At 38.0% G+C, this 27,961-nt stretch overlaps 3 protein-coding genes across 4 annotated transcripts; 2 read left to right on the forward strand and 1 right to left on the reverse strand.

The window, feature by feature from the left end:
- Positions 1-320: 320 nt before the first annotated feature.
- LOC131346246 (N-alpha-acetyltransferase 30-like) lies at positions 321-5,871 on the forward strand. The gene is made up of 4 exons (XM_058379682.1): positions 321-1,266; positions 3,080-3,203; positions 3,403-3,458; positions 3,703-5,871. The coding sequence occupies exons 1-4, from the start codon at positions 511-513 to the stop codon at positions 3,838-3,840; spliced, it is 1,074 nt and encodes a 357-aa protein (XP_058235665.1). The 5' UTR covers positions 321-510; the 3' UTR covers positions 3,841-5,871.
- A 1,603-nt stretch (positions 5,872-7,474) lies between these two features.
- On the reverse strand, positions 7,475-18,086 carry LOC131346111 (armadillo-like helical domain-containing protein 4). Of its 2 annotated transcripts, none has more exons than XM_058379465.1 (8): positions 17,591-18,086; positions 15,757-16,855; positions 13,384-13,755; positions 11,685-11,822; positions 11,449-11,607; positions 9,627-9,658; positions 9,410-9,544; positions 7,475-9,309 (listed from the first exon to the last, which is right to left on the reverse strand). In XM_058379465.1, the coding sequence occupies exons 2-8, from the start codon at positions 16,748-16,750 to the stop codon at positions 9,238-9,240; spliced, it is 1,902 nt and encodes a 633-aa protein (XP_058235448.1). In that variant the 5' UTR covers positions 16,751-16,855; positions 17,591-18,086; the 3' UTR covers positions 7,475-9,237. The 2 variants fall into 2 exon arrangements, with proteins under 2 accessions (XP_058235448.1, XP_058235447.1); XM_058379464.1 differs by having other exon boundaries at positions 13,384-13,758.
- A 327-nt stretch (positions 18,087-18,413) lies between these two features.
- Positions 18,414-25,602, forward strand: actr10 (actin related protein 10). Its single transcript, XM_058379466.1, has 13 exons — positions 18,414-18,602; positions 19,605-19,677; positions 20,434-20,516; positions 20,642-20,750; positions 21,807-21,914; positions 22,294-22,361; positions 22,740-22,819; positions 23,041-23,076; positions 23,197-23,276; positions 23,478-23,551; positions 24,318-24,399; positions 24,607-24,808; positions 24,902-25,602. The coding sequence occupies exons 1-13, from the start codon at positions 18,526-18,528 to the stop codon at positions 25,081-25,083; spliced, it is 1,254 nt and encodes a 417-aa protein (XP_058235449.1). The 5' UTR covers positions 18,414-18,525; the 3' UTR covers positions 25,084-25,602.
- The last annotated feature ends 2,359 nt before the right edge of the window (positions 25,603-27,961 follow it).

Genomic DNA, 27,961 nt, shown 5'->3' on the forward strand with positions numbered 1-27,961 from the left:
AGACTTTTCCTGATCACTGGACACCTTGAAAATGTTTCATAATAAATTCGTGTATATGATTTGAACAGACTTTATTCTTATGACGTCACAGTAGGACAGATTATTCATATGCGTATTATAATGTGTTATATGTTTGTCATAATCATTTTCGAACCTTAGCCAGATTTTTTTTTCTGTAATGGTTTAGTAACTATCAGGCCATGAAAAAAAACAAATGCTGATGAAGAAAACAGACCCAGTTTATATGAAGTCCTAAGTGCCCTGGATTCACCATTTCTAGGTGCCGCGTTGTGTCGTGAAACTGCTTTGCAGCAATGATGGCGAGCCTAGCAACGCAGCGCTTTCCGGCAGTGAGGAGAACAACGCGGTCCAGGCAGGCAGTGAGAGAGCCGGAGCTGATCTGAGACTGAACATGATCTGTCGTTTTGATGGACAGGTTTTGTTCAGTGTCTCATGTATGAGACCGGGTGAATACTGCTTTCTTTATTAGGCTTTGCAACGTGAACGCGGATGGCCGCGGTTCCGCCTGGGCCTGACACCGGGTCCCGGGCAGAGATGATTTCCTTCCACGGGAGTAGGTGCTCTGTCCCCGGGGAACCGGAGAACCTCGTGGGGAACCTGCAGGACTCGGTCGGGACAGATAGTGGACAGAAACCAGATGTGTGCGGGTGTAAACTGGAGCGAGATTACCCGTTCTCGGAGCTGAACCACCAGAGTGAAACGTTAGAGAGACGGATAAACGGCTTTAGTTGTATCGGAGTGTCCGGATTTATCCATAATCATACAGAGGATGAGAGGCTGAATGAACTTAAAGCACCTACAGAGCACTGTGACAGATCCAGCTGCGACCAAAACACCAGCAACCCACAGCACAAACTAGGTTTACCTTACCAAGACATGACCCAGAAGAGTGACAACAGCATGGTTACATTCTCTCAAAGTGAAGCCAGTCACACTCATGCAAATATAGGACACGATTTTGGTAATAAAGTCACAAAATGTTACCTAAGGACTGATCAAGGACCTGAGGTAACATCTCAGACTGTTCCTGATGCTGATGGACCAGTATTGGAGATGTGCAGGTTAGACCTGAACCATTCACCTGCCACAGAAGCGAACCAAAGTCAGGAGGCTGTGTATGTGCACTATGAGTCTGAACTTCAAATGCCAGGCATAATGAGACTGATAACCAAGGATCTGTCCGAACCTTATTCCATATATACGTACCGGTACTTTATCCACAACTGGCCACAGCTTTGCTTTCTGGTACGTAGGCAGCTGCATCTATGATCCGGTTCAGTGAACTACCAGGTTGTACATGCTGACTAAACCTCAGGATGAATGTTGTTGAGCAAACTGAATAGAAATATTAATCTGTATCTTGGACCAGTGGTGAACTGTAGCTAGAACTTTGTGAATAGTTGCACTCAGGAGAATAGTTTTCATTTGGCCTAATGTTTCGTTTGGCAAACACCATGCATTATTGAAGCACAAGCTGTAGAAAATGCCTCTGTAAAAGTAATAGCATTTCTATCTAACGCATACCTAATTCACTCCCACTGCAAAGCCCTGAGGACAACAAGTGAAACCTGAGTTGGATCACTGGGTGTCGAGAAGCTCTTAGAATGCTGGATGGAGGTTATATATAAAAAGTGTACATATTTACATGTTACTGCTGGACCACACACTGATGTGGACACACCAGCAGTTGTGTGCATAAACGAGAGAAAATGTAACAACAAATCTGTTTAAGATTTTATCCTGGTTTCGGATATATCTGTGTCTAGACAAAACTAATATGTTTTCTCCATTAAAAAAGCACAGTGACTAACCCATAGGACATTATTCCATGATATACGTTACTCTTGAAGCAGGTCTAGCAGTACTTAATAAAGCAGTGAGAATGATGATGTTCATAATTTGAATGGAACATTGCTGCATCAGAATCTGAGATTTAACATGTTATGTAATTTTAATAGTCTTACATTTTATGATGTAACACCGACTCCAGCTTTTACAATTATTATTACAATTATGAATTGGTAAAATAATTATATTATGAAAAGGTAGACCATTATGTGAATAAAAGGGAGGGAAGTGGAACAGTAAGATTACAGGGTGAAGAGGTGACGAAGGTACATGAGTTTAAGTACTTGGGGTCAACAGTCCAGAGTAATGGAGAGTGTGGGAAAGAGGTAAAGAAGCGAGTGCAGGCAAGTTGGAATGGGTGGAGAAAGGTGTCAGGAGTTCTGTGATAGAAAAATATCAGTGAGAATCAAGGGGAAGGTGTACAAGACAGTGGTGAGACCGGCTGTGCTGTATGGTTTAGAGGCAGTGTGACTGAGGAAGAGACAGGAGTCAGAGCTGGAGGTAGCAGAGCTGAAGATGTTGAGGTTCTCTTTGGGAGTGACAAGGTTGGACAGGATTAGGAACGAGTACATCAGAAGGACAGCTCATGTTGGACGTTTGGGGGACAAAGTTAGGGAGGACAGATTAAGATGGTTTGGACATGTCCAGAGGAGGGAGAGTGAGTATATTGGTAGGAGAATGTTGGACATGGAGCTGCCAGGAAGGAGGCAAAGAGGAAGGCCAAAGAGGAGGTATATGGAGGTAATAAATAAGGATATGAAGTTGAAGCAGATGATAGGGATAGGTGGAGAGAGATGATTCGCTGTGGAGACCCCTGAGGGGAAAAGCTGAAAGAAGAAGAAGATAGACCATGGTAGCAGCAGTGTAATGTTCTCAGACGGTGCAGAAATGCATTACATTACACAGTTCTTTTGAACTAATGGTTGTAGCCTGCAGATGAGAATGAGAATGCTAATGAATGAGTGCTATGTTAATTTTTAGATAAGCTCTGTCTTTTTTCTGGTCCTTTGTAGTAATTCATAATTTCAGCTCTGACTGCATGGCATATGAAGGGGACCTTTCATACAGTTTGAGGCAAAATGAGGCAAAAATGTATGTTGCTCTTATCCTCTTTTGAATGTTAGATTATTAGATTAAATCAGAGCTACTATCACTGAACGTAAGGTTGTTAATGAAGGATTTTTGATCGTGACTTTTTTTTTTATTTCAGGCAATGGTACAGGAGGTCTGTGTGGGAGCAATTGTGTGTAAACTAGACATGCACAAGAAGATGTTTCGGCGTGGATACATCGCCATGCTAGCTGTGGACTCCGAACATCGTCGAAAAAACATTGGTGAGGTTTTATGTCTTCAAGTTAATGACCGGGTAATTGTGTGCAGTTAAATATGACCAGTTTTTATTGTCCGTCTTGGTCCTGGATTTCTATTTTAAAAATTATTTTAAGGAACTAAAAATGTCAATGACATACATCTAACATGACCTTGTGCTTAAATATTCTTGGAAAACCTTGCACAAAAGCTGTTTGTTTTTAGGTACTAACCTTGTGAAGAAGGCCATCTATGCTATGGTAGAGGGAGACTGTGATGAAGTGAGTTTCCACATACTATTTTACTGATTTACTCAAACTGCTTAGATTATTGTACTGGACAATTAGTAAGTTTTAAGAGTAAGAATAGTGATTATTTAAGAAGTGGATGAGTTAGCATTATATTTAAGAGCCCACTATAGCAAACCTTTGCTTTAATAACATGAAGATTATTTTTAATTTATTTACATTACCTTTTTTTCTTTAATCATAGGCACTTAGTGTTGTATGATTCTGTTCATTCCAGGTCGTGCTGGAGACGGAGATCACTAACAATTCTGCCCTGAAGCTCTATGAAAACCTGGGTTTTGTGAGGGATAAGCGGCTCTTCAGATATTATCTCAATGGTGTTGACGCTTTGCGGCTCAAACTGTGGCTACGCTAAGCTGTCCGAGGCTCTCTTCCTTCAGTACGCTTACAGTCAGAACACGATTTTGACTGGGCACAATCACTGAAGGCTATTTTCGCTGGTTAAACAAAGTACTATACTTGATATATCTCTGTGAGAATCAGGGAACACAAAGGAAAAAGAAAAAAAAACACACAAGTGTAGCGGTTGAAGTCCTCAAAGAGTTATTTGGTGTAAATCTAAGCAGAGCTGGATCTCAGAGGAATAGATCCAGCAGATAAAAATCAGATTAAGCTGAAACAAAGAAGTGACGTGAGACATTTTGTGTTTGACTTGAGGCTTCAAACAAGATGTGTTTTTTCTCCCCCCCCCATCCTGTTTATTGTTATATAGTGGTTTGAACAAAGTGCAGTTTTTTTAATGTAGTGTGGTGTGTGTTTGATTGCACTGAGGGGTATGCTGTGAGCAGCGTGTGCTAGTAACGTGCTTATTGTTGAAGCTGATATGTGATTTCTACATGTGTGGGAGATTTCCACTCTACAGTGGTTCCAAAGGTGTCATTTCTCCAGATGCTTTAGTTGCATCAGGCATCATTCGATGGCTACAGGTTCATTTAATGAAATAAAAGAGCAAATACGTGGTGTGGAAAACACAGAATAAACACTTATCATTTATGAGAGCTCTTTAATGTGGTACTGAGGCTCATATGCACAAATATACTGCTAGTGTTAATAACTGCAATGGAGAAGTTCAAAATTCTGCTTGTGTGAGAAGAAATTTCCAAGTTCATGTCTTTCGAAAAAAGTCAACCATTGAAAACAATCAGCTTAGTCTGACCAGCTGCTAGCTCATAAAACACCTTCTGAGTTGGTCATGCTGATAAAATAAGGTAAGATAGAATAAGAAGATTTGAGAAATAGTTTGCTGCGGTTGTTACATCATAGACAGTTTATTTTATTTTAGAATGTAACGCAGCAGTTAAACAATTACAAAATATTTTAGTTTTCTTTTATTAATCATTTTAGTCAAGTTAGGTGGAAAATAGCAGATGTGCCATCTTTCACACGTTTTGTGTTGGAACGCAAATGCATTTTATGAGTAGAGTATGCTGCTACTGAAAGAAAAACACATGTACAAAGCACTTACATTAATGTCTCCTAACAGAAAGCTTCACCACCTAAACGATGACAGTCTTCGTTATGTCAACACTTTTTTTTTTTTTTTATTATTAAGCATAGACTATATGAAGCGCTCTTTAATGAAAGTCCCTGTGAATTAGTTATTACTGCAGAAGAGACTATAACATATTAGAAGACGTCTGATATTACTGTCAGAGCTGCTGAAAAGACAGAAAAGTCATCAGATTCAAGCAGTCCTAAAAATTCCATAAATGGAACATTTCGCTGTTTAATGCAGAGTTTAACGGAAACGAGACAGAGTAGGTTTCACTGATGCTTCTTTATTATTAAGTAACACAAACGGTCAAAAACTGGAAGAATGTGGTGAAAGTATTCTTGTATGCTCAGACTTTATCTATATTATAACTGCCTTAACATACGTTTGCATCCACTGAATTATTCATTACACAATAAGTCTGTCGAATGTCATCCACAGTGAGAGAGTATTTTTCTGTTGATGTTGCCTTACACTCTGGATTGTTGCCTTGTTTTATGTGTAATGTTTTGTATTTTATCGTTGATAAATCTTTAAAATATATATAAATAATATAATAGATATTATTTCATAACCAGAAATAATGAAGGATGCAAACCATACCCAACTACATATATAAATAATAGATCAGGTCTGACAACTGAAAATTGGACATAATTGAATAATTCTGTGGAGGGTGTAGTTAAGGCGGAGGCGTTTGCTTCAGGATGTGGTGTTTACTGCAGATAAATTAGAGTGACAGATTGGAGTAATTACTGTATGTGGAGAGTGAGAGGAAGTAGACGAGAGGAGCAAGGCTAAGTAGAGGAGGAAGCAGCTGATCTGTTTACTGTGTATTTCACATTTTACAGCTCTCCTTGAACTACATTTAAATAAAAGTCTGTTTTAACTTTTACTGCGTCTGACTGAATGTGTAATGCTATTACCTGTAATATAGAGCACAACTGCAACAACATTTTAAAGTAAAGAAAAGAGTTCTCAACAACTATTCTATAATTAAAAGTAAGACTTCTATGTTGCACTATTTTGATCCACAGGTAGAGTGCAGCACTAGAGCAAAAGCACAACTTTCACAGAGAACTTTCAGTCGAATAAGAGCATCTGAAACAGAAGCAGACAATCTCTCAGCCCTGGGTCTTCTTCTTTATGTTGGTTCCAAAGGTATAATTTCTCCAGACTCTTCAGTTGCATCAGGCATCATTTGATGGCTACAAGTTCAGTTAATGAAATAAAAGAGAAAATACATTATGTGGAAAACAGAATAAACACTTTATGAGAGTTCTTTAATGTGGTACTGATGCCCAAATGCTAGAGTTAATAACTACAGTGGAGAAGTTACAGAGTGCGCAGAGAACCTTCAGTCGAAAAAAAGCATCTGAAACAGAAGTAGACAAACTTTCAGGCCTGGGTCTTCCCCTACTTCAGTCGACTGAGCTTAGTAGGCAGTCTGATAAGTAAAATAAAGTTCCTCACATCCAACAGTTTTCTGAATGACTTGGATAGGTTAGAGAAAAACTCTACAACCAAATATTATGAATAAAAGAATGAACACATTCAGCAGATAACTACAGTTATAGGAATGTAATATGTCAGATTTTCTGTATGTTAAATCACTGGTCACTATTGAAGTGTTAAAAAGTAAATACATGATCTGGTTATGGATAGAGCCAGTTTCTCCTTTGTATTAAGCAGGAGTAGTTCATTTGGTTAAGAGATATTGTCATGGCTACCCAGTAGTCACGTGTCAAGTGTCCATAAACTTTGCCAATTAACATCTGATTAAATATTAATTAAGGCATTCACATATGTTCAGTAAAGTCAACATAGTCTTAAAAGCTGTGGAAGTACTTCATGTCCTTATGTGTAATACTCTTAATACTGAGGTGTTTTGCTATGCTCAGTTAATATACGATAAAAAAAACAGGTCTAAACTTTCGGATACAAGCCTGGTAAACATAATATATAAACAAAATAAAGGTTTTTTTTAATCTATATTTGTTATAGGAATGCTGAATTTGTATTCGGTTGTGAAACCTTGAGCTGTGACTTTCCATCAGAAAGAATTCATCACAGATGGTGAAGTACCTTAACAAAGGAAAACTAACTATATACAGTAGTTTAATCCAAGCAATGAGTAATGGCCTACTATTTGTTTAGTACTTAAATGTGTGATTTGCTATAAATATTGGTTTTACTGGGTCAACATGTTTCTGTAAAGCTGGGGTTTACTTGACATGCCATGTTTTACATCTACTTTTACATTTAGTCATTTGTGAATGGTTTAATCACACTAAATTTTAACTTTTTTTTTCTTCCATATCCTTATCTTTCATTTGTTGTGGATGGCACAGAAGGTCAAACAAAGTTGGATTTTTTTGTGGTGTATTTTTGTTGACTAAATCTACAGTTACGAGACAATTTCTACATTCCTACATCACTAATTAACATTTATTTTTCAAAACCCATGAAGAAAAAAGGTCCATAAATCAGCAGCCAATCTGCTTTTATTTACTCTTAGGTCCTTTATTGTCATGATGACAACAGAAATAACACAAACACATGTTTATAACAAGTGCAATTTGTTAGATTGTCACGAAGGCATTGGAACAATACATTAAATCTAAGAGCTGTCAACAATTAGCAATAATACAGCAATAAACCTGGTACGGTACGATGTATACTTTGTGCACAAACATGATCCATGTAACATATACAGTTGTTCATTGTATGCATTAATGGAGCATGTGTTTATTTCCGGAAAGTTGGCTACGGTAAACATAGTGTACTCCATTAGTGTACAGTAATACCATTTAAAAAGCTTCTTGACTTGACTTTGGGGTTTTTTTCTGTTTATTTTTCCATGATGATCCCACACTTACGTTAGCAAAAAACGTTAGCAGCTGCATCAAATAAACAGAATAATTTTCATTTTGTAAATGATATAGTTTTCTCTTAAAGAGCTTTGCACACAAAAATGATCTAAATACAGTAGGATTGCAGTCAGTATTTATAAATAGGAAAAAAAATAATCATTTACATAATTTTCTCATTACCTCAAATGTAGTCAATCGTCAAAGACACGTTTGTTAAGCAGCTTTGCAAAAGTAAAATGTCTTCTTTTATTTTCCAGCACTTTCGAAGGTGGAAACTATAATTTTTTTTAAACTTTTCCAATATAGTAACAGAGTAAGATTTAAGATCAACATGTGTCACATACCTTTGGCAAAATGCTGCAAGCTAGTTACCTCTGTTAACTAGCTTTGCTAATTTAACTAGCTAATTAGGAATTAAGATTTTTTATTCTTCCAGAGACTGCAGTACATTTTGAGCGTTTAGTGTGTGCTGTTTAATGCATTCAGTCATAGCAACAGATTCAAAAGCATAATTGTTAATATTACAGTCAAGTCCTTAGAGAGTAGACACAACAATATGGACTTTGAAAACCTAGCTAGGTGCAAAATAGCGCAACGTTAAAATGGGTTTGCTTTTTTTTTTTGGAATGTAGTCAGAATACTGAGCATTAATCCATTAATGGGAAAAAAACTGATTATTGAAAAATAAAGCAAGTTTTAAACCTCGAACCATTTTAAAGACTTCTTTTACTTCTTTTCAAATGTAGCTAAAGATTAAGGAAGAGTAACAGCTTCCTGTTTAGCAGGTAGCATGGACGTCTACATCAAGTACTTACTTTAAAAGACATAGCTGTCTACGTAGAACCATCCATATACTGTAAAAACAGTTTCAGTATAAACAGAAGATATATATACATATAATATCACTTTTGGGTCATATTGTTCACCAAAGTTGGACGCTTGTACCAACGATAATTGCGGACACATGCCCATGATTGGCTGGTGACTGAAAGAGGAAAGAGAGTACGCCATTCCTCCTTCCCTATAACCAATTCTGTTTTTTTGTTCTTTTACTCTCCTGAAGGTATGGCGAATGCTCTTCTGTTGCACCCCTTAGGACCCCTACAGGCTTTTCTTTGCTGATCAACTACAATGTTTGGGGCCAACTGATTAATTCTTTTGGCCAAACTTACATTTCATTTATTTGCACAGATATTAACCAATAGAAATCTGCTGATGTTTGAGTGCCATTAAATATAGTAAAATGCACCTTAATATACATTTAAATAATAAGTGTGACATTAACTTCACATACTGAAATTCTTCCAAATATGTGTTGTTAGGACGTCTAGTACCGTGAGATGGCTGAAGCACTAAGTGATCATGGGAACCTCTTTATTTGAGTGATTTAAAATTCATCTTCAGAGCTATCAGCTAGTAGCATTGCTTGGTCTGGTCCACTTCTGACTTCTGTAGGTTGCTGTAGCCAACAAAAACCAAATACTAATCATGAGTGGACATATACATAACATGCATAATTAATGCATGTGTCACAAAGAAGCTTCTCCGGTCTGGTTTACCTTTCTCCTCTGGTGCTTCAGGCTGTTCTTCCTCTTACGATGGATCATCCTGATGCCATAAAGAGCTCCAACAATAAGTAGTGCCCCAGCTATACCGATCCCCACAGGTGCCAACATCCCGGAAACATAGCCAGCCTTAAAGAAAGAGGAAAGAGTATTACATTCCACACTAGGCTAAATTATTAACCTTCATTTTTTTTTTAAAAAATTACCTTACCTTTTCCCGGATCAGCTTAACCCAGCTGCGTACTGCAAGAAAGCAAAGAAGTGTTAGCATGTAAGAATTCTATGTTTTTGATTTAAAAATAAAGCTTCATCTAAACTTTAGTTGTTCTGTTTAGATGCTTTGATTGTTTAATGTCACCTTAAGACATTATGTGTCAGCATGAGCTTTTTTTATGTGGTTTACAAGCAGTTAGTTAAATTACATACACCAATCAGGCATAATGACCACCTGCGTAATATTGATTTGTTCCCCCTTTTGCTGCCAAAACAGCCCTGACCCCTCATACACTGTGTATTCTGACACCTCTCTATCAGAACCAGCATTAACTTCTTCAGCAATTTGAGCTACAGTAGCTCGTCTGTTGGATCGGATCACACGGTCCAGCCTTCGTTCACCATGTGCACCAATGACCCTTGGCTGCCCATGACCCTGTCGCCAGTTCACCACTGTTCCTTCCTTGGACCACTTTTATAGATACTGACCACTGCAGACTGGAAACATTCCACAAGAGCTGCAGTTTTGGAGATGCTCTGATCCAGACGTCTAGCCATCACAATTTGGCCCTTGTCAAACTCGCTCAAATCCTTACGCTTGCCCATTTTTCCTGCTTCTAACACATCAACTTTGAGTACAAAATGTTCACTTGCTGCCTAATATATCCCACCCACTAACAGATCAGTGTTATTCACTTCACCTGTCACTGTTCATAATGTTACGCCTGATTGGTGTAATTTTTATTCTTCATGATTCTTCAGGCAGTTTAGGAACCAAATAATTTTCTTTCCTTTTCGTTATTTTATCCACACATAGGCAGAAAAGAAGTCACACTTTCACAACTACACCGTTTATTTGATTCATGGGATTATCAAAATCAACTATTAGATGCCACCTTAATGTCACATCAATAATAATGCTGTTTGAAGAGCTTTCTGAAAATGCCTTACAAGCAACCTACAAAATGTAACACCATCTCAAACTGTATTTGAAACTGACTGAAAATCTGTGGTCTGAATTTAAGAGAGCTTTCAGAACTTAACAATTAAAAGTCCTAAATCTTTTGTAAGTATTAAAAGTGTTCTCTATGCTTTTAAGACTCCACAGTAGGCATAGTGTTGCAACTCTATCAAGCCAGAGCCATTCACTGAGTACTTTATCGCTGTGTATAATTGTAACTAATTGAGGAGTGTGGATCATTTTGGAACCAGTGTCAATATAAAATGAAATAGAAGTACACAGTGTAGCCAGGTTTCATACACTATATTGGCCCTTCCTGTTTCAACATGACTGCACACAGCAAGGTCCATAAAGACATGGATGAGCGAGTTTGGTGTGGAGGAACTTCACGGAGTCCTGATCTCAACCTGATAGAACCCCTTTGGGATGAATTAGAGCAGAGACTGTGAGCCAGGCCTTCTCGTCCAACATCAGTGCCTGACCTTACAAATGCACTTGTAGAGGAATGGCCAAATATTCTCATAAACACACTCCTAAACCTTGTGGAAAGCCTTTCCAGAAACGTTGAAACTGTCATAGCTGCGAAGGCTAACTCCATATTACATTCATGTGCATGTAAAGGCAGACGTCCCAAAACCTTTGGCAATATAGTGTATCTAAATATCAGGGTTCACATGTGCTGTTTAATTTTTAGCATTTTTATGAAGAATGCCAATAATTGTAAAGTTATTTATCAAACACTGAAACTGTGACCAGGTCATATTCATCTGGTTTTTAGTTCATACTTTATATTCCATTTTTCTTAGATGATCATAATCTACACACAGAGCTCTATTCACATTTCATCACTGAAACTCACTGAGGCCTTGATTCCTCTGCCCCCAGACTGGAGGAGGAGGGATGAGGATGTAAGGAGGACGGGTAGGAGAATGCACAGGAACCTCAGTCAGCTCCTCTTCACTCTCCTCTTCATCCTCCTCAGATTCATCTGCATAATCATCCTCTTCATCTTCATTTTCTGGATATTTAAGGGAAGACAATATAAGTAAACAAAACAAACTTAATTTGTGAGAGAGCATATCTGTGAGAACAAACCTTGAGATTCCAGTTCTTCCAGCCCTGACACCGGCTTCAACACTGCAGAGTGAGTCGACTTGATGTCTGCAACCTGCTGTGTGGTGGCTGAAGGTGACAAACGAAGTACATCCACAGACGTCGAGAGAACAATTGGATCTGCAAGAACATATCTTTTTTTTCAATGATTTTAACCTCTTGTTCATTCCTCTTCAAATTAAGTTATGGTTGAAGCAAGCCCAACACTGCATATAAATGAATCATGTGATGCTTAAAAGTCAAATTCACCCTGCATGACTTATCAATATTTATAATCAATATTTATAATCTGTCCTCTTCATTTGTGCAAAAGAATTCTTTTATGATTCAATTCATAATTTAATGTTTTGACTTAAACTTCTTTCATTGACATGTTACTTCCTGACAGTGTTCGGGGCTCAGACACAGTCTCCCAGTTTAAATATAGACTAAAGACTTATCTCTTTAGCTTGGCATACATCTAACACTTCCCATAACCTTGTGCCCAAGTACATCTGATTAAATGCACATTAGCATCTAGTGCTGCTAATATTATGAACAGCAGCTACGCTAATGCTGTTCCATTGTTTCCCTTCTTCTACCCATCCCGAGGCATACAGAGACTGTGTTGGCTCCAGTGGCATCCGGAGATGGACCAGCTCTAGCCGGGTTCTGCTTTGTGAGGATTGGGGTATTCAAGCAGCGCTGTGGACAACAACCTCCTTATTGATTTACATAACATTATACACATGCTGTATTGGCATCACACAATTGTCACCCAAATGAGGATGGGTTCCCTTTTGAGTCTGGTTCCTCTCAAGGTTTCTTCCTCTTACCATCTAAGGGAGTTTTTCCTTGCCACAGTCGCCTCAGTCACCTCAGGCTTGCTCACTTGGGATAACATCTAGGACTGTTTGTCTGTTTATATGTTTGTTGTTTTCTTATGTCATTTCTCATGTAAAGCTGCTTTGAGACAATGCTCTTTGTTAAAAGCGCTATACAAATAAAATTGAATTGAATTGAATTGAATTGAATTGAATTGAATTGAATTGAATTGAATTGAATTGAATTGAATTGCTGGCCTATTTTCACTTTGGCAAACCATTTCCTCCATAACCCACAAAAGCTGATTCTGTCACTAGAGGGAATTCATTCAATCACAAAAGGCTTCTCCAAAATTTAGATATAGATTGCTAACTAGCTAAACAGAGTCTCTGAGCAACTGCTGTACAAAGCTGCTTTGTGTTCTGGACCTTGTTATGTTTATTTGCTTGATTTCTTATTAATATAACATTGAACTCCAGTGGAAAATGGTAAAAGGAAAAAAGAAACTGTTGTTCTTTTGTAATGTAAGCACTAACAGCATGTCTGTGTGTCATTGAGATTAGAACAATATTTTCTCTGAGTTAAAGTCATTGTAACTTTCTCTCTTTGAGGTCAGTGCTGGAGACTTTTCTTTTAATGGTCAGAGACACTATAGGACATGTGGCTGGGATTTAAATCTAAACCTCAGTGACGTTGTTTATCTGCACACTGCAAAACTGTGATAATACTAGTCTTAAAGCATTTCCTAAATGCACGTTATATATATATTATATATTATGAATTGGTTATACCTTGCAAATTACGTACACTTTTATGCATCACATTACATGTATACTATACATACACGACATACTAGACAACATTTATGCACTCTCACTCTGTAGCCTTTCTGTCCTCTCACTACGCTCCACGTCTGCTTCAGAGAAAGGCCCGCTGATTGGCATTTGAGATGACGAGACAGTATCCGAGTTCTCAGCACCTGACATCTGCCACGGGGAAGGCCAATCCGAAGGCCCCGGAAAAGACTGATGAGGACTGTGGTCTGTATCCATGGAGAGTGTTTGCTCTAGCTCTGTCTCACCGAGCATCCCCGTTGCGGGCACCATGGCGACAGACAGCTCAGATGCCAGCGCTGAACTACTGGATGGTGTGACATCATCAAATGGCTCAAAGATCAAAGGGAGGTCTTCAGAAGACATGGTCGCCTCTGTGCCCACTTCCTGTAACAAGGGCAAGACACTCGCTTCTTCTACTGTTTCAACATAGGTGAAACAAATGAGAAAGATGCATTGTAAGATATTTTTTAAGGTTTCAAGAAGCTGGGTGAGTTTCCTGAATAATCTATTAATGATGATGACCCAAATAAACTCAAATAAAAAAACAAAGGCATTACAGTTAACCATATAATCCATGTCTCATTATACATTCAGCCATAAGCACACTGAGGTCTGGACCACTATAGTTTCAGAAGGTTTTGATTTTTATCTCCCATGTAGCATTTAACATTGTTGAATCCAATACAGATACAGGAATGTCCTGATAATGTGGTGGTAGATTGTAGTCTACTCAGCTAAGGATTCTGCCCATGGACTTAATTACTCAATATGTTTAACTCTCATTTGACACAAATTAAAGGGCTATGCAAAAGAACATATTAACGACTAGCATCTAATATAGCTATATCAGATATACATATGGGTGTGAGATGAGAGTAGCTATGTATGTTATGTAAGTTGTTATGTATAGTGTACCAATACTCATTAATAACATATATCAATTATGATAAAGTGCATTATCAATTGTATTGTTGGCACAGTAATGTAGAACATAATTCAGATATCAACAGGTAACCTGCAAACCAAAACATTTAACTCAATAGTACAACACACACACTCATCATTCATAATTTATTATAGAGAATCCACCTGTCTGCATGTTTTTGGCCTCAGGACAACATGCTTACAGCTCAGACAGTAACCTGAGCTCAGAATCAGTGTTACTCTATCAACACTACTAAGACATTCATATATTGCAACATAAACTTTAAACAGCCATTACCAGGGAGGAAAGAAAACACTACCTATACATTGTGGTTATTGGTGTTCCTGTGTTGGTGCCTTTTCATTGACAGAAGGTTAGAGAGCAAATCAGAATGTTTTAGCATAACATCTGTACTTTCAGTTGGATAAATTTGAGCATCTGGTCAAGTAGCTTAGCCAAAACACTAGTCATATAATATTAGAATATCTGTGTGTTTGGAACTGTAATGTCAAATGTTTCCTTTAATTCTAATATCTCAGGTAAATAACTGAGAAAATATAATGGCACAGCAGATATCGTTGCTGCCTCACAGCTCCAGGGTCACTGAGACGATCCCGAGTTCTGGTTCCTCATTGCAAAAAATGAGTTAGCAATTAAACATATCTAGAATAAAGTCACATGTATCTGGTATTTCCTGCCATGTGATTAGGATAAACCAAACATACAACTATTGAACTATTTCCAGACATTTTATTAATCTATAATAAGCTTTTAATCTATTGATTAGACAGACAGACCATTTTGATATCTTCTAGAATCAAATGTATAAAATTAACAAATGTCAAACAAGACTATTTCAAGCTTATAATTTGTGAAGATGTCTAAAAATAGCTTTAATAATTTTATATATTTGGTTTACTGCAATGATAGTATAAGAAATACTTGGTAAATTGACTATGTCCAAGATGACATTAATAGCTAATGTTATTTTTGGAGCGCTGTCTGTTTGGGGAGGTTTTTTGGGGTGGCTATATATTATAAAATATATATATTTTAGCACTGAACATTTATTTTGAAAGTTTTTCATAGAAAGTCCAAATAACAATTTTCCTTGTGACTAATTACTTATCAAATTTCTTTTTTTTTTATGTACACAACCATTCCAAATCTGGCAGCAGGCATGTCCATCATTAGTTTTACCCCAATTTTTATAGCCACTCTTTATTTCAAGCTGCATGACAAAAATAGAAAGTAATTAGGCTGCCTCCAGTCTCCCACTGTGGTTCAAATTAGAGCAAGTAAAACATTTCTACTCATAATCAAAGTCTGTCTTTTTCACTCTCTGGTCTTCTTTCATTCCTCCTCTGGTGACAACAAAAAACTAACAAATGCTCGCCATAAATACAAGCAATGCAGGTGTGATAATCACTGGAATATATTCAAAATCATAAATAATATGACGATGATAATTGTTAAATAAAGTGCGTACCTCCTTGTAAGTGAACTGGTTCTGTCCAGGTGTCTCCAAGCTCAGCCAGTCTGGAACTGAGGGTCAGTAGTCCAGGTACCAATGCTTTGTCTTGCTCTGTAGCTGTAAAGAAGTTCACCTCTGCTACTCTCTTTTTCTCCTTTGTAGATCCTCCAGTCTGTCCATCATAACTGTGTGAAGTAGTTAGAGCTGTAACAGCTGGGTTGATGTTCCTGGGAGACTGGCTCACAGAGGCATGGGCAGAGAATGAGGGTTCAGTTGAAATTCCTCTTGAAATTTTTAGCTCATCAAATTGGTTTTTGCTCGTCTTTACGTCCCATCCTCCCTCCTGTTTTAATGGCTGAGGTTTTGTTAAAGGCTGTACAGTCCCCTTATCTTCTTCTATATCACTGTAAGGTAAGCTGCTGTAGCCACTGAGTCCCAGTGTAACTTGTGTCGGCTCAGGTCTGTCTGTCCTCAGCTGTATTGGCGCTACTTTCTGCTCAGCATAATTCTCTGGAGACGTTGACGGCTCCTTCTCTGTATTTTCAATTCCATGTCCCACTGTATGGTCCATGAGAGGAAAGGATTCATGTGGAGATGTAGGTAAAAGCTTCTGCTTCTTTTCCTCTGCTGAACTCTCTTCAGTAGGCTCAGTGCTTTCTTCATGGTATTGTGTATAAGATTTAACGCTTCTCCGAAACAACTCTATCTTGTGTCCCAGGTTGGCGTCTGTAATTGCAATCTTCATCCCTTCATGCTTGACACTGGAAAAGACATCTGCTGTTCCTTTAGGTTCTTGTACAAGAGGGGATGAGGCCTGGGGTATGGATGAAATTATACACATCTTGTCATCATGATGGCTTGCTGGATGTTCATTGGTATCTCTTGATTGTTGCTCTCTTCTATCACAACGTCTTTCCTGTGGCAAGGAGGTGCTCCTTAATGGGGCAGCCCAAGTGGAGAAACATGCCCCAACCAACAAGAAAACTTGCAGTATTACACAGTGCGGCATTCTTATCTAACTGTCGAGTATGTAAATTTGGGGATTTGAGAAGACAGAGATTAAGGGATTATAGGGGCTCCTATGGATGGATATTTGGACACATCCAGAACTCACCTAGGAAAGAAACAGTGAAAAATGTTTAGCAAGATATCATTGACTTCCTTGGTCACAACTATAAGAACCAACAGAAAAGGCACTTCATGAAAAAAAACAACAACATTTTGCTGTGCACCATAAATTTAACACACCATTTTGACAAATAACTTAAAAAAAATCTTTATCTCTTCTCTGCAAAAGACACACACCTCCCCTGCAGAACCTGACACAGCACCACTGCTGCACTCCTCCACTCACAAACCCCTAAAAATAGCACTGTTCATTCTCCATGAAAAAGCGCCCTATTGCAGGCTGAACAAATCAATGTGCAGACAGTTTTTTAATGATGCATTATTGTAACCAAATTTGGTTTAACCTGAAAGCCAGTGAACCCTGCTCTATGAATTTTCAGAAAGAGCATAGAAATTACAATCACCGGTACTTAATGCTTTCTCCATTATTTTCATTTTTTGATTTAAATAAGCATATGAACGTCCATATACCATGATCAACAGACTGGACCTATGGGTCTTATGGTCATCTTTGCGCAGTACAAGGCAAATTGACACTCAGTGCCAAGTGCAGGTGTAAAAGACAGATTACTCACAAACTGGGTGACATATTTGTAAACACAGACATTGGTGTTTGCTACGCAATGAACAAGCATGACTATACAGATTGTTCAGCAAAGCTTCTTTACATTTCTTTTCTAATGTCATGATGGAGTAGCATACACAAATCACTGATTCTTACCTGGTGTGTTGAAATCAGCCTGTCGACCTCATTCTCTAGAAGTACAAACACCCTCGATCCAGTGGGATCATATCTCTGTGGCTTTCGACACCTAAACGGGATTGGCAATGTTGTGATGGTTTATGAGCTCCGGATGCTGCGCCATGCCGAGAAAAACCCCAAAGCAGGTCTGAATCCTGTTTTAACCTTCCTTCCCCCAAAAAAGTTCCCAAAATCTTGATTTTACTGAGACAACACCCAGTTGTTTGTATCCAGGATCATCTTCTACAACTGTTTTTTTTTTCTTTCTTTCTTTTCAATGTAATCTAATTATTCCCGTGATTATTTGTTATGCATTTCTATATATATCAATACACAGTCCGAGCTACTACAATCTATAAAAATGTTTATTATTGAATAGGTCTCTGGTGACACGTTGAACCAATTTTAATAAGCCATCATTGTGGCACCAGATATCGCTGGTCAACATCAGCACCCAAGCAGCCTTGGTGACAGTCAAACGTTCAATGCATCTGATCTCGGATCAGCTTCTCCGCCAATCCAAAAGGAGTTTCTAACGTAATAGACGACGTTAAGCTGGTCTCAGATCAGCTGAAACAGCGCATATTGTTGCTGCACCGCTACTGCTGACTCCAATAATGCCTTTCGTCGCCCTCGCTTTCGTAAACATGACCATGATAAAGAATTTTCAGGCAGACATATTTGTGAAATGTAATTTAACGCAGTATGTGCACGAACCAAATCTTCGTTAGAGTGAGTTGAAAATTTGTATTATTTATTTTTTTTAATCAGGCAAATCTCTAGGTCTGCTAAATGGGGGGCCTCTTCCCCGCCCTGCAAATACATCGGGAGCTAGCTTGTTATTGTGGATGTTTTCTCCTGGGTTGCTCTGATCGTGACACAGCGGTGTTATTAATCCATTTGGTGAAACAAAAATGCCCTTGTTTGAGGTTCTGGGGAGCGGAGGAGAGAAAACCGCTGTTGTCATTGATTTAGGAGCTTCATATACGAAGTGAGTGCTGAAGTTGTTAAAGATCGTTAGCATTTTAGCTGCTAGCTAACGGGTGATGTGTAGTGAAGTAGACACGGTACAGGCAGAAGTCTTTATCTCACACCTCTTTAGTGCTCTTATACACAGAGGATGGTACAGGCATTTGGGGATTTAGATGCTTTTTAAAAGTTTATGGTTGCTTTTGAGGAATGTTTATAGATGCTGGTGATGAAAGTAAATGGATCGCAGATATTGCATGACATTTTTCCTATGCAAATTGTTGTAATCAACCTTCCTCGGGTTTTAAACTAATCTCTGTGTTATTGAATGATGACTGGTAGCATCGTGATACAGTGGAAGCTCCTGCTCAGTAAATGGTCCCGTGTCCGACCTGAGAATGCAGTACAATATCCAGTAATAGGAATTTTGTGACTTTAATGGGCGATAATGAATTAGTTTTGTGATGTTAAGTGCACAGATTTGCGTCTTGTTGATATAATTTTTTTAAAAATTCTTTGCAGTCATCATATGCCTTATCTGCCTTATATGCCTTTTTGATTATTTGATGACGCACTGAATCTGCTGTGGTACAGTTTGATTTTTGCCTGTTATTTTGTATTTATGGGCAAATCAATGGAGGATGTGGTAGCTTAGTGGTTAAAGTGTTGGAATCCCAGGTCCATTAAGCTGCCACTGCTGGGCCCCGTGAACAAGGCCCTTAACCCTCAATTCCTCAGTTGTATAAAAATGAGAGAGGCTTAAGTCTGCCAGATGCTGTAAATGCAAATCACCTTACTAGTTTCTTATTATTTAGACATCCATTTATAAATTTTAATTATTTTTAAAACTTTTTTACATTTTTTTAAATAATAATTGATTTATGACTGTTGTATCAGTTCATTTCCTTTGATTTCCTTTTTTATTTAGTGCATAAACCCAAGTGATCAGATGCTTGCACCTCTACCTTTTCACTACTTATGAGGTACTTTTTGTATAAATAAACACACGTCTGTTTATTTAAAGATGCGGCTTTGCTGGTGAGAATGGGCCTAGGTTTATTATTCCCAGTGAGATCCAGCGTCCAGGACTCCAGGAGGTGAGCCGGATATCTATCATTAAATACACTGTGTGTGTGACTGGCGATCAGATAAAATCTAAAGCAGAAGTGTCTGAACACGTAAAGAAAGCCAGTGGTCAGAATATCTGGCTTGTTGACCCAGTGATTGTCTTTTGAGACAAATGAAATGTATGCAGATTAAATGGATTTAAAAATTTAAACCAATATGAAGGGAAAACTTAATCTGATAAACGTCTCCTATGTCCTGCACCATTTCCACCCATTGCAAAGAAAGGTTTGGAAGTTTCAGTGAACTGTGTAGTCAGTCAGAGATTTAGAGTTAACAAGTGTTGTCGATACTGATTTGATGTCACTCCATAAACGAGTACTTAGATTCAAGAAGAATATCTCAAGTTCACTTTTCAATTGCGGTTGCATTTCATACCATGACAAATTTATGTTTCAAGAAAGAAGGGTTCATGAAGTTGTGCAAAAATAGTAATAGTGTCATCTATAGCAAACAGTGTAGGAAATTTATATTAATATATCCATTCTTCAAATATACTTTTTTTAATAGAACCATTTTTTCCACTGTTTGTTATTGATGGCGCTATTACTAAATAATAACTGCAGAAATAAATTGTATCATTTTTCATTTGCATTATGTTGAAATCAATATTGCCCAGCTCTAGGCTACAGAATGAATGTCAAAAAAAAGAAGAAATATTGTGTTAGTTGTGGCATAATAATGATCTTTTTTAAAGTGAATATGAAAATAATGTCTCTTTCCTCCAGCCTATTAAGGTGGTACAGTATAACATAAACACAGAGGAGCTGTACACCAACCTGAAGGAGTTCATTCACACATTGTACTTTAGGTAAGAGACACACGCCACATTAATATCACGCTTGTGCATACCTGGTCTCATATCAGCATATGTTTGTGTACGTCTTCTGGTAGGTTCATCGTTATGTGATTGTACTGTGACCGCTGTGTTTGTAGGCATCTGCTTGTGAATCCACGTGACAGAAGAGTGGTTATTATCGAGTCTATCCTCTGCCCTTCACACTTCAGAGAAACACTGTCAAGGGTCTTCTTTAAACACTTTGAGGTAACTGACTTTTTTGTGACCTGCAACTCATTAAATGAACTTCTGATGGCTGGCGAAAAGTATTAAGTTAATGTCACAGGGATACCTTACATGTATCTCACACTCCAAAACTAAGCATTTTTATACATTATGGGAACCTATTTTTAAATTACTTGGATCTTGGTGTGTAATATATTACACTATATTGCCAAAAGTTTTGGGACACCCCTTCAAATCATTAAATTCAGGGGTTGTGCTCGGCCCCTTAGTTCCAGTGTAAGGAACTCTTAATGCTTTAGCATACCAAGACATTTTGGACTATTTTATGCTCCCAACTTTGTGGGAGCAGTTTGGGGATGACCCCTTCCTTTTCCAAACATGACTGCACACCAGTGCACAAAGCTAGGTCCATAAAGACATGGATGAGTGAGTTTGGTGTGGAGGAACATGACTGACCTGCACAGAGTCCAGACCTCAACCTGATAGAACACCTTTGGGATGAATTAGTGCAGAGACTGAGAGCACAGTCACCTGAATTCAGTGATTTGAAACTTCTGGCAATATAGTGTATGTTGCATGGATTTCAATGACTGTGATAACATATGCCACCACTTAAGCTAGTATGATTTTGTATGAAAACACATTTTTGTGTTTGAAAACACAAATAAATTTAAAAAAAAACTGTTACCCATTAAAGCAGACTCCCTTCTGGTGAGTCCCGGCATGGTTGTGGACACAGCAAAGTATTTCACCATACTAAGCCCTAAAATTGACTGAGGCAGAGACAGTAAATTGTTCATCTGAAGTCTACTTGTCAGACCAGAGACTAGCTAGAGGGTTATTTGGTCAGAAAGGGAAGAGCTCTCTGGTTTGAATTGGCTTGTTTAAAAAAGGTTGAATTAAATAGTAACTATTATCATTATTCATTCATGTTAGTTAATTATCCAGATCTTTAGAATCAAGGGACTTCTTGTATCAGATTTTCCTGCACTTGTGCTGTTGTGAAGCAGAATCCCTTTAATGTAATGTTTGTAGCAATGTTTAAATGTTGTAATATGTGCCTTTCTTCTCATGCAGGTGCCATCAGTACTGTTTGCTCCCAGCCATCTAATGTCCATCATGACTTTAGGTGTCAACTCTGCTCTTGTGATGGACTGTGGATATACAGAAACCTTAGTGTTGCCTGTATCCTTTCTGCATGTGTTATAGATACTAAGAGATGAGACTTTTGGAGCACTGAGTCCTAAACCTTCAAGCTGATCAGCTGTGCCTTTTCAAGGCTGCAATGTCAGTTTCATCGACAGTTCATTTATCAGACAGGAAGCCTGTTAGACGGTTTGGAATAAATGCCTGCAGACACGCTTGAGTCCTCAGTGCCAATGCAGCAGTTAAGAAAATGTAAATGCTGTTTGGTATAAAATAACTTTACTGAAGGCAAAGAGAATTTTCAAAGGGTTGTAAAGTAGGCTGTTAAGTTCTACTCATCTGGATGTTTTCCACACACAGCATACAGGATGGTCCAGATGTTTGAATACATGAGTGATTTTTCCTGAACATTTACCAGGTTTATGAAGGAATTCCCATTCTGTCTGCATGGGAGGCCTTGCCAATGGGTGGGAAAGCTATTCACAAGTAAGTCAGGTGATCTCACTGGTAAAAAGATCTTTTGTTTTATGGTGAAAAAGTTCTAAGACATGAGGTTTAACAATGACAGTGAGTTTTGTGACAGGATAAATAACCTCTAGAAAATATTGGAAAATATTTTGATATCGGATATCCAGAATGTCCAATTAGAAACATAAACATCTTTTTAAGCACCACTTAGATTTGTTGTTAACACTTTTATACACAGTTTGTTGATAGAGAATATGATATGTTGGGGACTATGGCATATAAAGTCCAGCTTTAAGGTAGTATTAACCAGTGATGTCTTGGTGGACCTGAGAGGTAGGTGGAAACTGGTATATCTGTGTGTTCAGGGATTAATGTGTTTTTCACATCACTGTATAGGGAATTGGACAGTTTGCTGACAGAGCAGTGCACAGTGGATACAGACACAAGCACAGGCCAGAGTTTACCAACCAGCATGGGTAAAGTTTTACTATTGTACATACTGCTGCAGCTTATATAAAGCCTTTACTTTATCTAACTGCTATCTAGAGAAAAGTAGCAAGGTAGTAAGGTAGCACTTTAGTAAGACGTAAAACATCAGAAAAGTTTTACAGATTTTTCTAATTAATCCTTATCAGGTCTGTTAGAACTGGATTGGAGCCAGCTCTTTATTCTGACATCTGTACTGTCTTTGCTCTAGGCACCATTCCAGAAGAAGTTGTAGAGGATATTAAAGGTAAGCTCCAAAACAGCAGTAGATGAGTAAAAGACAGAGATTTTGGCACCATTAAAATTTCTGTTAAATAATCTGTTTGTTGTTGTTGTTTTTTTTTGTCCTGTCCATTTCTGTAATTAGTTCGGACATGCTTTGTCAGTGACCTGCAGAGAGGCCTGAAAATCCAGGAAGCCAAGTTCAACATGGATGGAACTGCAGAGGTTTTATGACTTTTATCTTCAGTGTTTATTCGGATGCTGTTTCAGTATATCATCGCAATTGAAGCTCGGGTCAGGTCGTTTTTATTGTTTTCTGTACTGTGTGCTGCATAAGGTGATGCAGGAAGTGTGTAAGGACCACTGACTGAATGCTAGATGTTTTCTTTATTAGTTCAGAGCAGCACTTTTTTTTTCTGTCTACAGAGACCCGCTCCTCCACCAGATGTTGAATATCCCTTGGACGGAAAGAAGATCCTTCACATTAAGGGGTCGATCAGGTAAACCTGCAAACACCTTTACTAAAACATGTTTTACATTCTGACTGGTTTAAGTACAAGTCCATTTTAATGAAGAGATACTGTGACGGTCAGTTTAACCCTGTAGTGCACAGGAATTTTAATAAAAAATTTAATAAAAAAAAGACAGAGAGAGCTAGAAGAGTTACAGCATTTATTTGTGACTCATTGATGATAACCAAATTTGTTGATGAGTTTATATCATTAGCCAATTGAGAAAGATGTTGAGGTTGTCATAGCTGGCTAGGAAATAAAGGGATGTGTTTCTACTTGTTTTTGTATCTCAAACTGAGAGTTAAGTGATTTGAGCCCTTCTGCTCACCTTATTTGTGTGTTTTAAAATTTTGGCACGGATTGTAGTTAATCTCTTATCAGGTTCAAGCCGAACTTTTTAACAGGTTGGAGCGAAAAAAAAATCTGTGAGATTATAATAAGGCTTTGCTTTTCACTTCTAGCTTCTATTCTAGCTATCTAACTAGTTTTCCTTATAATCATACTGTATGAACACATTTCATTTGGCACTCAAGATCTAGAACAGTCTCACAGATTTTTTTGCCATAACACTTTCATGACCAGCAAATTCTTGAGCTGCTTTATGTATGTACATACGTACATACTAAATATTCTAGCACTATATCTTTGATGTTATTACTATTTAGTTACAATTCTTTGTCGCCATTATACAGTTAGGACAGACATCATTGGGATAAAATTACCTGGACTGTAAATTATTTTTCTCTCCTTCCAGAGACTCGGTTGCTGAGATTTTGTTTGAACAGGACAATGAAGAAAAATCTGTTGCCTCACTAGTGCTTGACACTCTTGTTAAGGTGAAACAAACAAAATAAGTGATTTAAACACAATTTCCACTAAAACACCAGCATTTCAGAGCACAACATCTCAAACTACATATGCACTATTTAATCCACAAGGTTTTAGAATATTATTATCTGTATTCTACTATTCTATTATTATCTGTATTGTTCTACTAGTAATAACCAAAATGCTCTTGTATCTGCGTGCTTATTCCACATCAGTGCCCCATCGACACACGTAAGGTCTTGTCCGAGAATTTGATGGTAATTGGTGGAACGGCCATGCTGCCTGGCTTCCTCCACCGTCTCTTGGCTGAAATCCGCTTAATGGCTGAAAAACCCAAATACCGTGACGCTCTCGCCACTAAGAGCTTTCGCATTCACAGTCCACCAGCCAAGCCCAACTGCACCGCCTGGCTAGGAGGTAAAAAAAAAAGATCCTTTAGACTTGTACCTCTAAACTATGCATAAGAGTTTATAACCATATATCTCTTTCTTTCCTCTCTTACCTCTGCAGGGGCTATATTCGGAGCATTGCAGGACATCCTGGGTAGTCGCTCTGTGTCCAGAGACTACTACAATCAGACAGGCCGCATTCCTGACTGGTGTAGTCTCAGTAGTCCTCCACTGGAGTCACTGTATGACGTTGGAAAGACAGGCCCTCCACTCATGAAGAGAGCATTCTCCACAGAGAAATAATCCACTCATGACGACATGAGACATAAAGACTTGCATCATCAACGCTTCTTACCTAGACACAATCTTTATCAAAAGCAATTATGTATCCTGTTTGTGATTTTCTGTGTAGCTGTACATAAAAAGAAGAGCGGTTGAAGTACCACTAGGTGGCAGTCTCTATTGCAACAACTCACTATGAGCAGACTTCCTAGAAATGCATTTCACCTACATGTCTTTTGTAAGCTTCAGAAGTTTGATCTAATTTAACAGATAAATACCTGGAAAAATAAACTAAACACTGTTTAAGCTGTTTTGAGCTTTCTAACGTCCCACTGCTGTGGCAGAAATTCCACTGCTAACAAGTAGGATTAAGAATATTTGGCCTATTTTTTGTTCTTTTCCCCCATTCTATACATTTATATTTGTGCTGTATTTCAGTGCTTTTAAAAGAACCCTACTTGTATTTAATTTATTTACACATTAGATGCTGAAAATACATGGTGTCTTATTATGTGTACTAAATAAATGTTCCAAAATTAATATTTTGAGTTTTCTTTCTTTCAAAAGTATGTCAATGTCATAAGACATCAATCACTTCCAGCACTTTGGTAATCTTTTAACACTATTAGTGTAGATATATTTGAATGGCAGAATTTCTGCCGGTAGACACAGTTGCACTGTCTGTGTAAGGATCTCTGTTAAAGTTAACTGTGGTTAATCAAAGATCTGTACATTCAGTGACCAGGCATAACATTATGACAACCTGCCTAATATTGTTTTGGTCCACCTTTTGCTGCCAAAACAGCTTTGGCCCAGCCTGCACTGTGTATTCTGACACCTTTCTATCAGAACCAGCATTAACTTCAGCAATTTGAGCAACAGTAGCTCGTCTGTTGGATCGGATCACACGGTGGTCGCTCCCCACGTGCCTCAATGAGCCTTGGTCGCCCATGACCCCGCTTCACCACTGTTCCTTCCTTGGACCACTTTTGATAGATACTGACCACTGCAGACCGGGAACCCCCCACAGGAGCTGCAGTTTTGGAGATGCTCTGATCCAGTCGTCTAGCCATCACAATTTGTCCCTTGTCAAACTCACTCAAATCCTTACACTTACCCATTTTTCCTGCTTCTAACACATCAACTTTGAGGACAGGAGATAATCAGTGTTATTCACTTCACCTGTTGGTGCTCATAATGTTATGCCTGATCATTGTATATCTCAACCATATAAAATATAACAGGTATGAAGATTGCAGGGTATAAAGATATCAAACTCCGTGATCCTCGTCCACTGAAAGATCAGTGAATAAGAGACTCTGGTGCTATGATTGATAGTGTTTGAAGTGCTTATTAACTATGTACTGTAGTTCCTTCAGGTGAAGAGCAAAGTAACCTAATGAACAACCAGTCAGACAAACTACATCTCAAAAACTGCAATTACAAACATACAATCCAATGTTTAATAATACTGTGTCTGTTTAAGTCATTTTTGTCATTTAAATTGAAAAGAATGAACATTGTTCTTTTCTCTTTTGCTGTCCCAACTTTATTTACTTAGGGGAAAAAACACTTAACTAATCTTTGTACAGTCTTCGATCCTTATTTCAGACTAGAGTGCTTGCCTTAGAGTGGTGATGAAACCAGCCCATTTCTACACTTACACTTATCATAAAAGTACTAAATGTAATTTTGACTATTTGCTTTAAAACAAAGTCTTAGAGCTGCAATCCAGTTAATGCTGTTGTTTGTTGTTTTTGCTGTTACTAAAATTACATTGATTTATTTCTCTCATTTGTGCCATGAATCTAGTTTTTCTATATAGGTCTGCAGAGGCTGGGGAAAGCCACAAATAGAAGAAATAGTTTGCACTTGTTTTAATTTCACTATGCAGAGTTATTAACTACCAGATAGATCACTGAATAGGTATCTAGGACAAACTTCTAGCACACCGTTTTCTTTCCATCTGATCTTATTTGAATGATAATATTTGTGTGGCTACAATTGGAGACATAAGCATCTGGCCTGTGTGACAATTGCTTAGGATGCTGCAGGATGCATCATGGAGCTCTTACATGCTGATAGTACAGCTGATTGATGTGGAGTTACTGAAGCTAAAAGGGTTTGAGTCATCCTTGTGCAAGGACGTTTTCTAAGAGATCATGCTTATGGTTGGTTCCATAGTGTAGCAGCTAGCAATATAAAGGTTTCTACAGAATCTTGCTGAACCATTTTAGAGTTTATATGTATGTTTAGGGCAGAGGGTTTTTTCAATTATAAATACTTAATAAGCCAAAATGTGTTGAGAATGATAATTCGGATGTGATTTATTGTATTGTATTGTTATTCCCCATCATTATTACCAAATTCGGTAGATGTGGGTTTGCAAATCATCCAGTGACCTAATGTGAATTCATATAGGCTTCCAGCTGTCATGAACATCACCAAATTGGTTAAGATATTACCAGAAATTACTTAAATGACAGTGATAATTAGGACGCAATTACTCCCATCAGTTTAAAGATGAGACACTGGTAGCCGATACGTAGCACTGGTAGTCAGTACGTCAACGTCAATGCATATTTAGTCGTGAAGTTTAGGTTATCGAGTACACCTACTCCTCCTCTCTTCTTTGTTTACATTCCTACATATTCTGTGTGTGTTCCCTGGCAAACAAATGCTCCTTATCACTTTACAGCATCTCTATAACACTGGCCACCATATCAGTGGAGTCCTCCTTCATTCCTCTGTTACCTAAAAAACATCTTCAGGAGAAGAGAATTTGTGTTTGTGAGTAACGTAGATTTTTCCTTCCAGCAAGAGTCATACAGCAGCATCATTACTTGTAGGAGTGAAATGCTCTTTTTTTTTTGTTCACACAACTGTGAATATTATAATG

Source organism: Hemibagrus wyckioides, linkage group LG25, assembly GCF_019097595.1.
Source record: "Hemibagrus wyckioides isolate EC202008001 linkage group LG25, SWU_Hwy_1.0, whole genome shotgun sequence".
NCBI lineage: Eukaryota > Metazoa > Chordata > Actinopteri > Siluriformes > Bagridae > Hemibagrus > Hemibagrus wyckioides.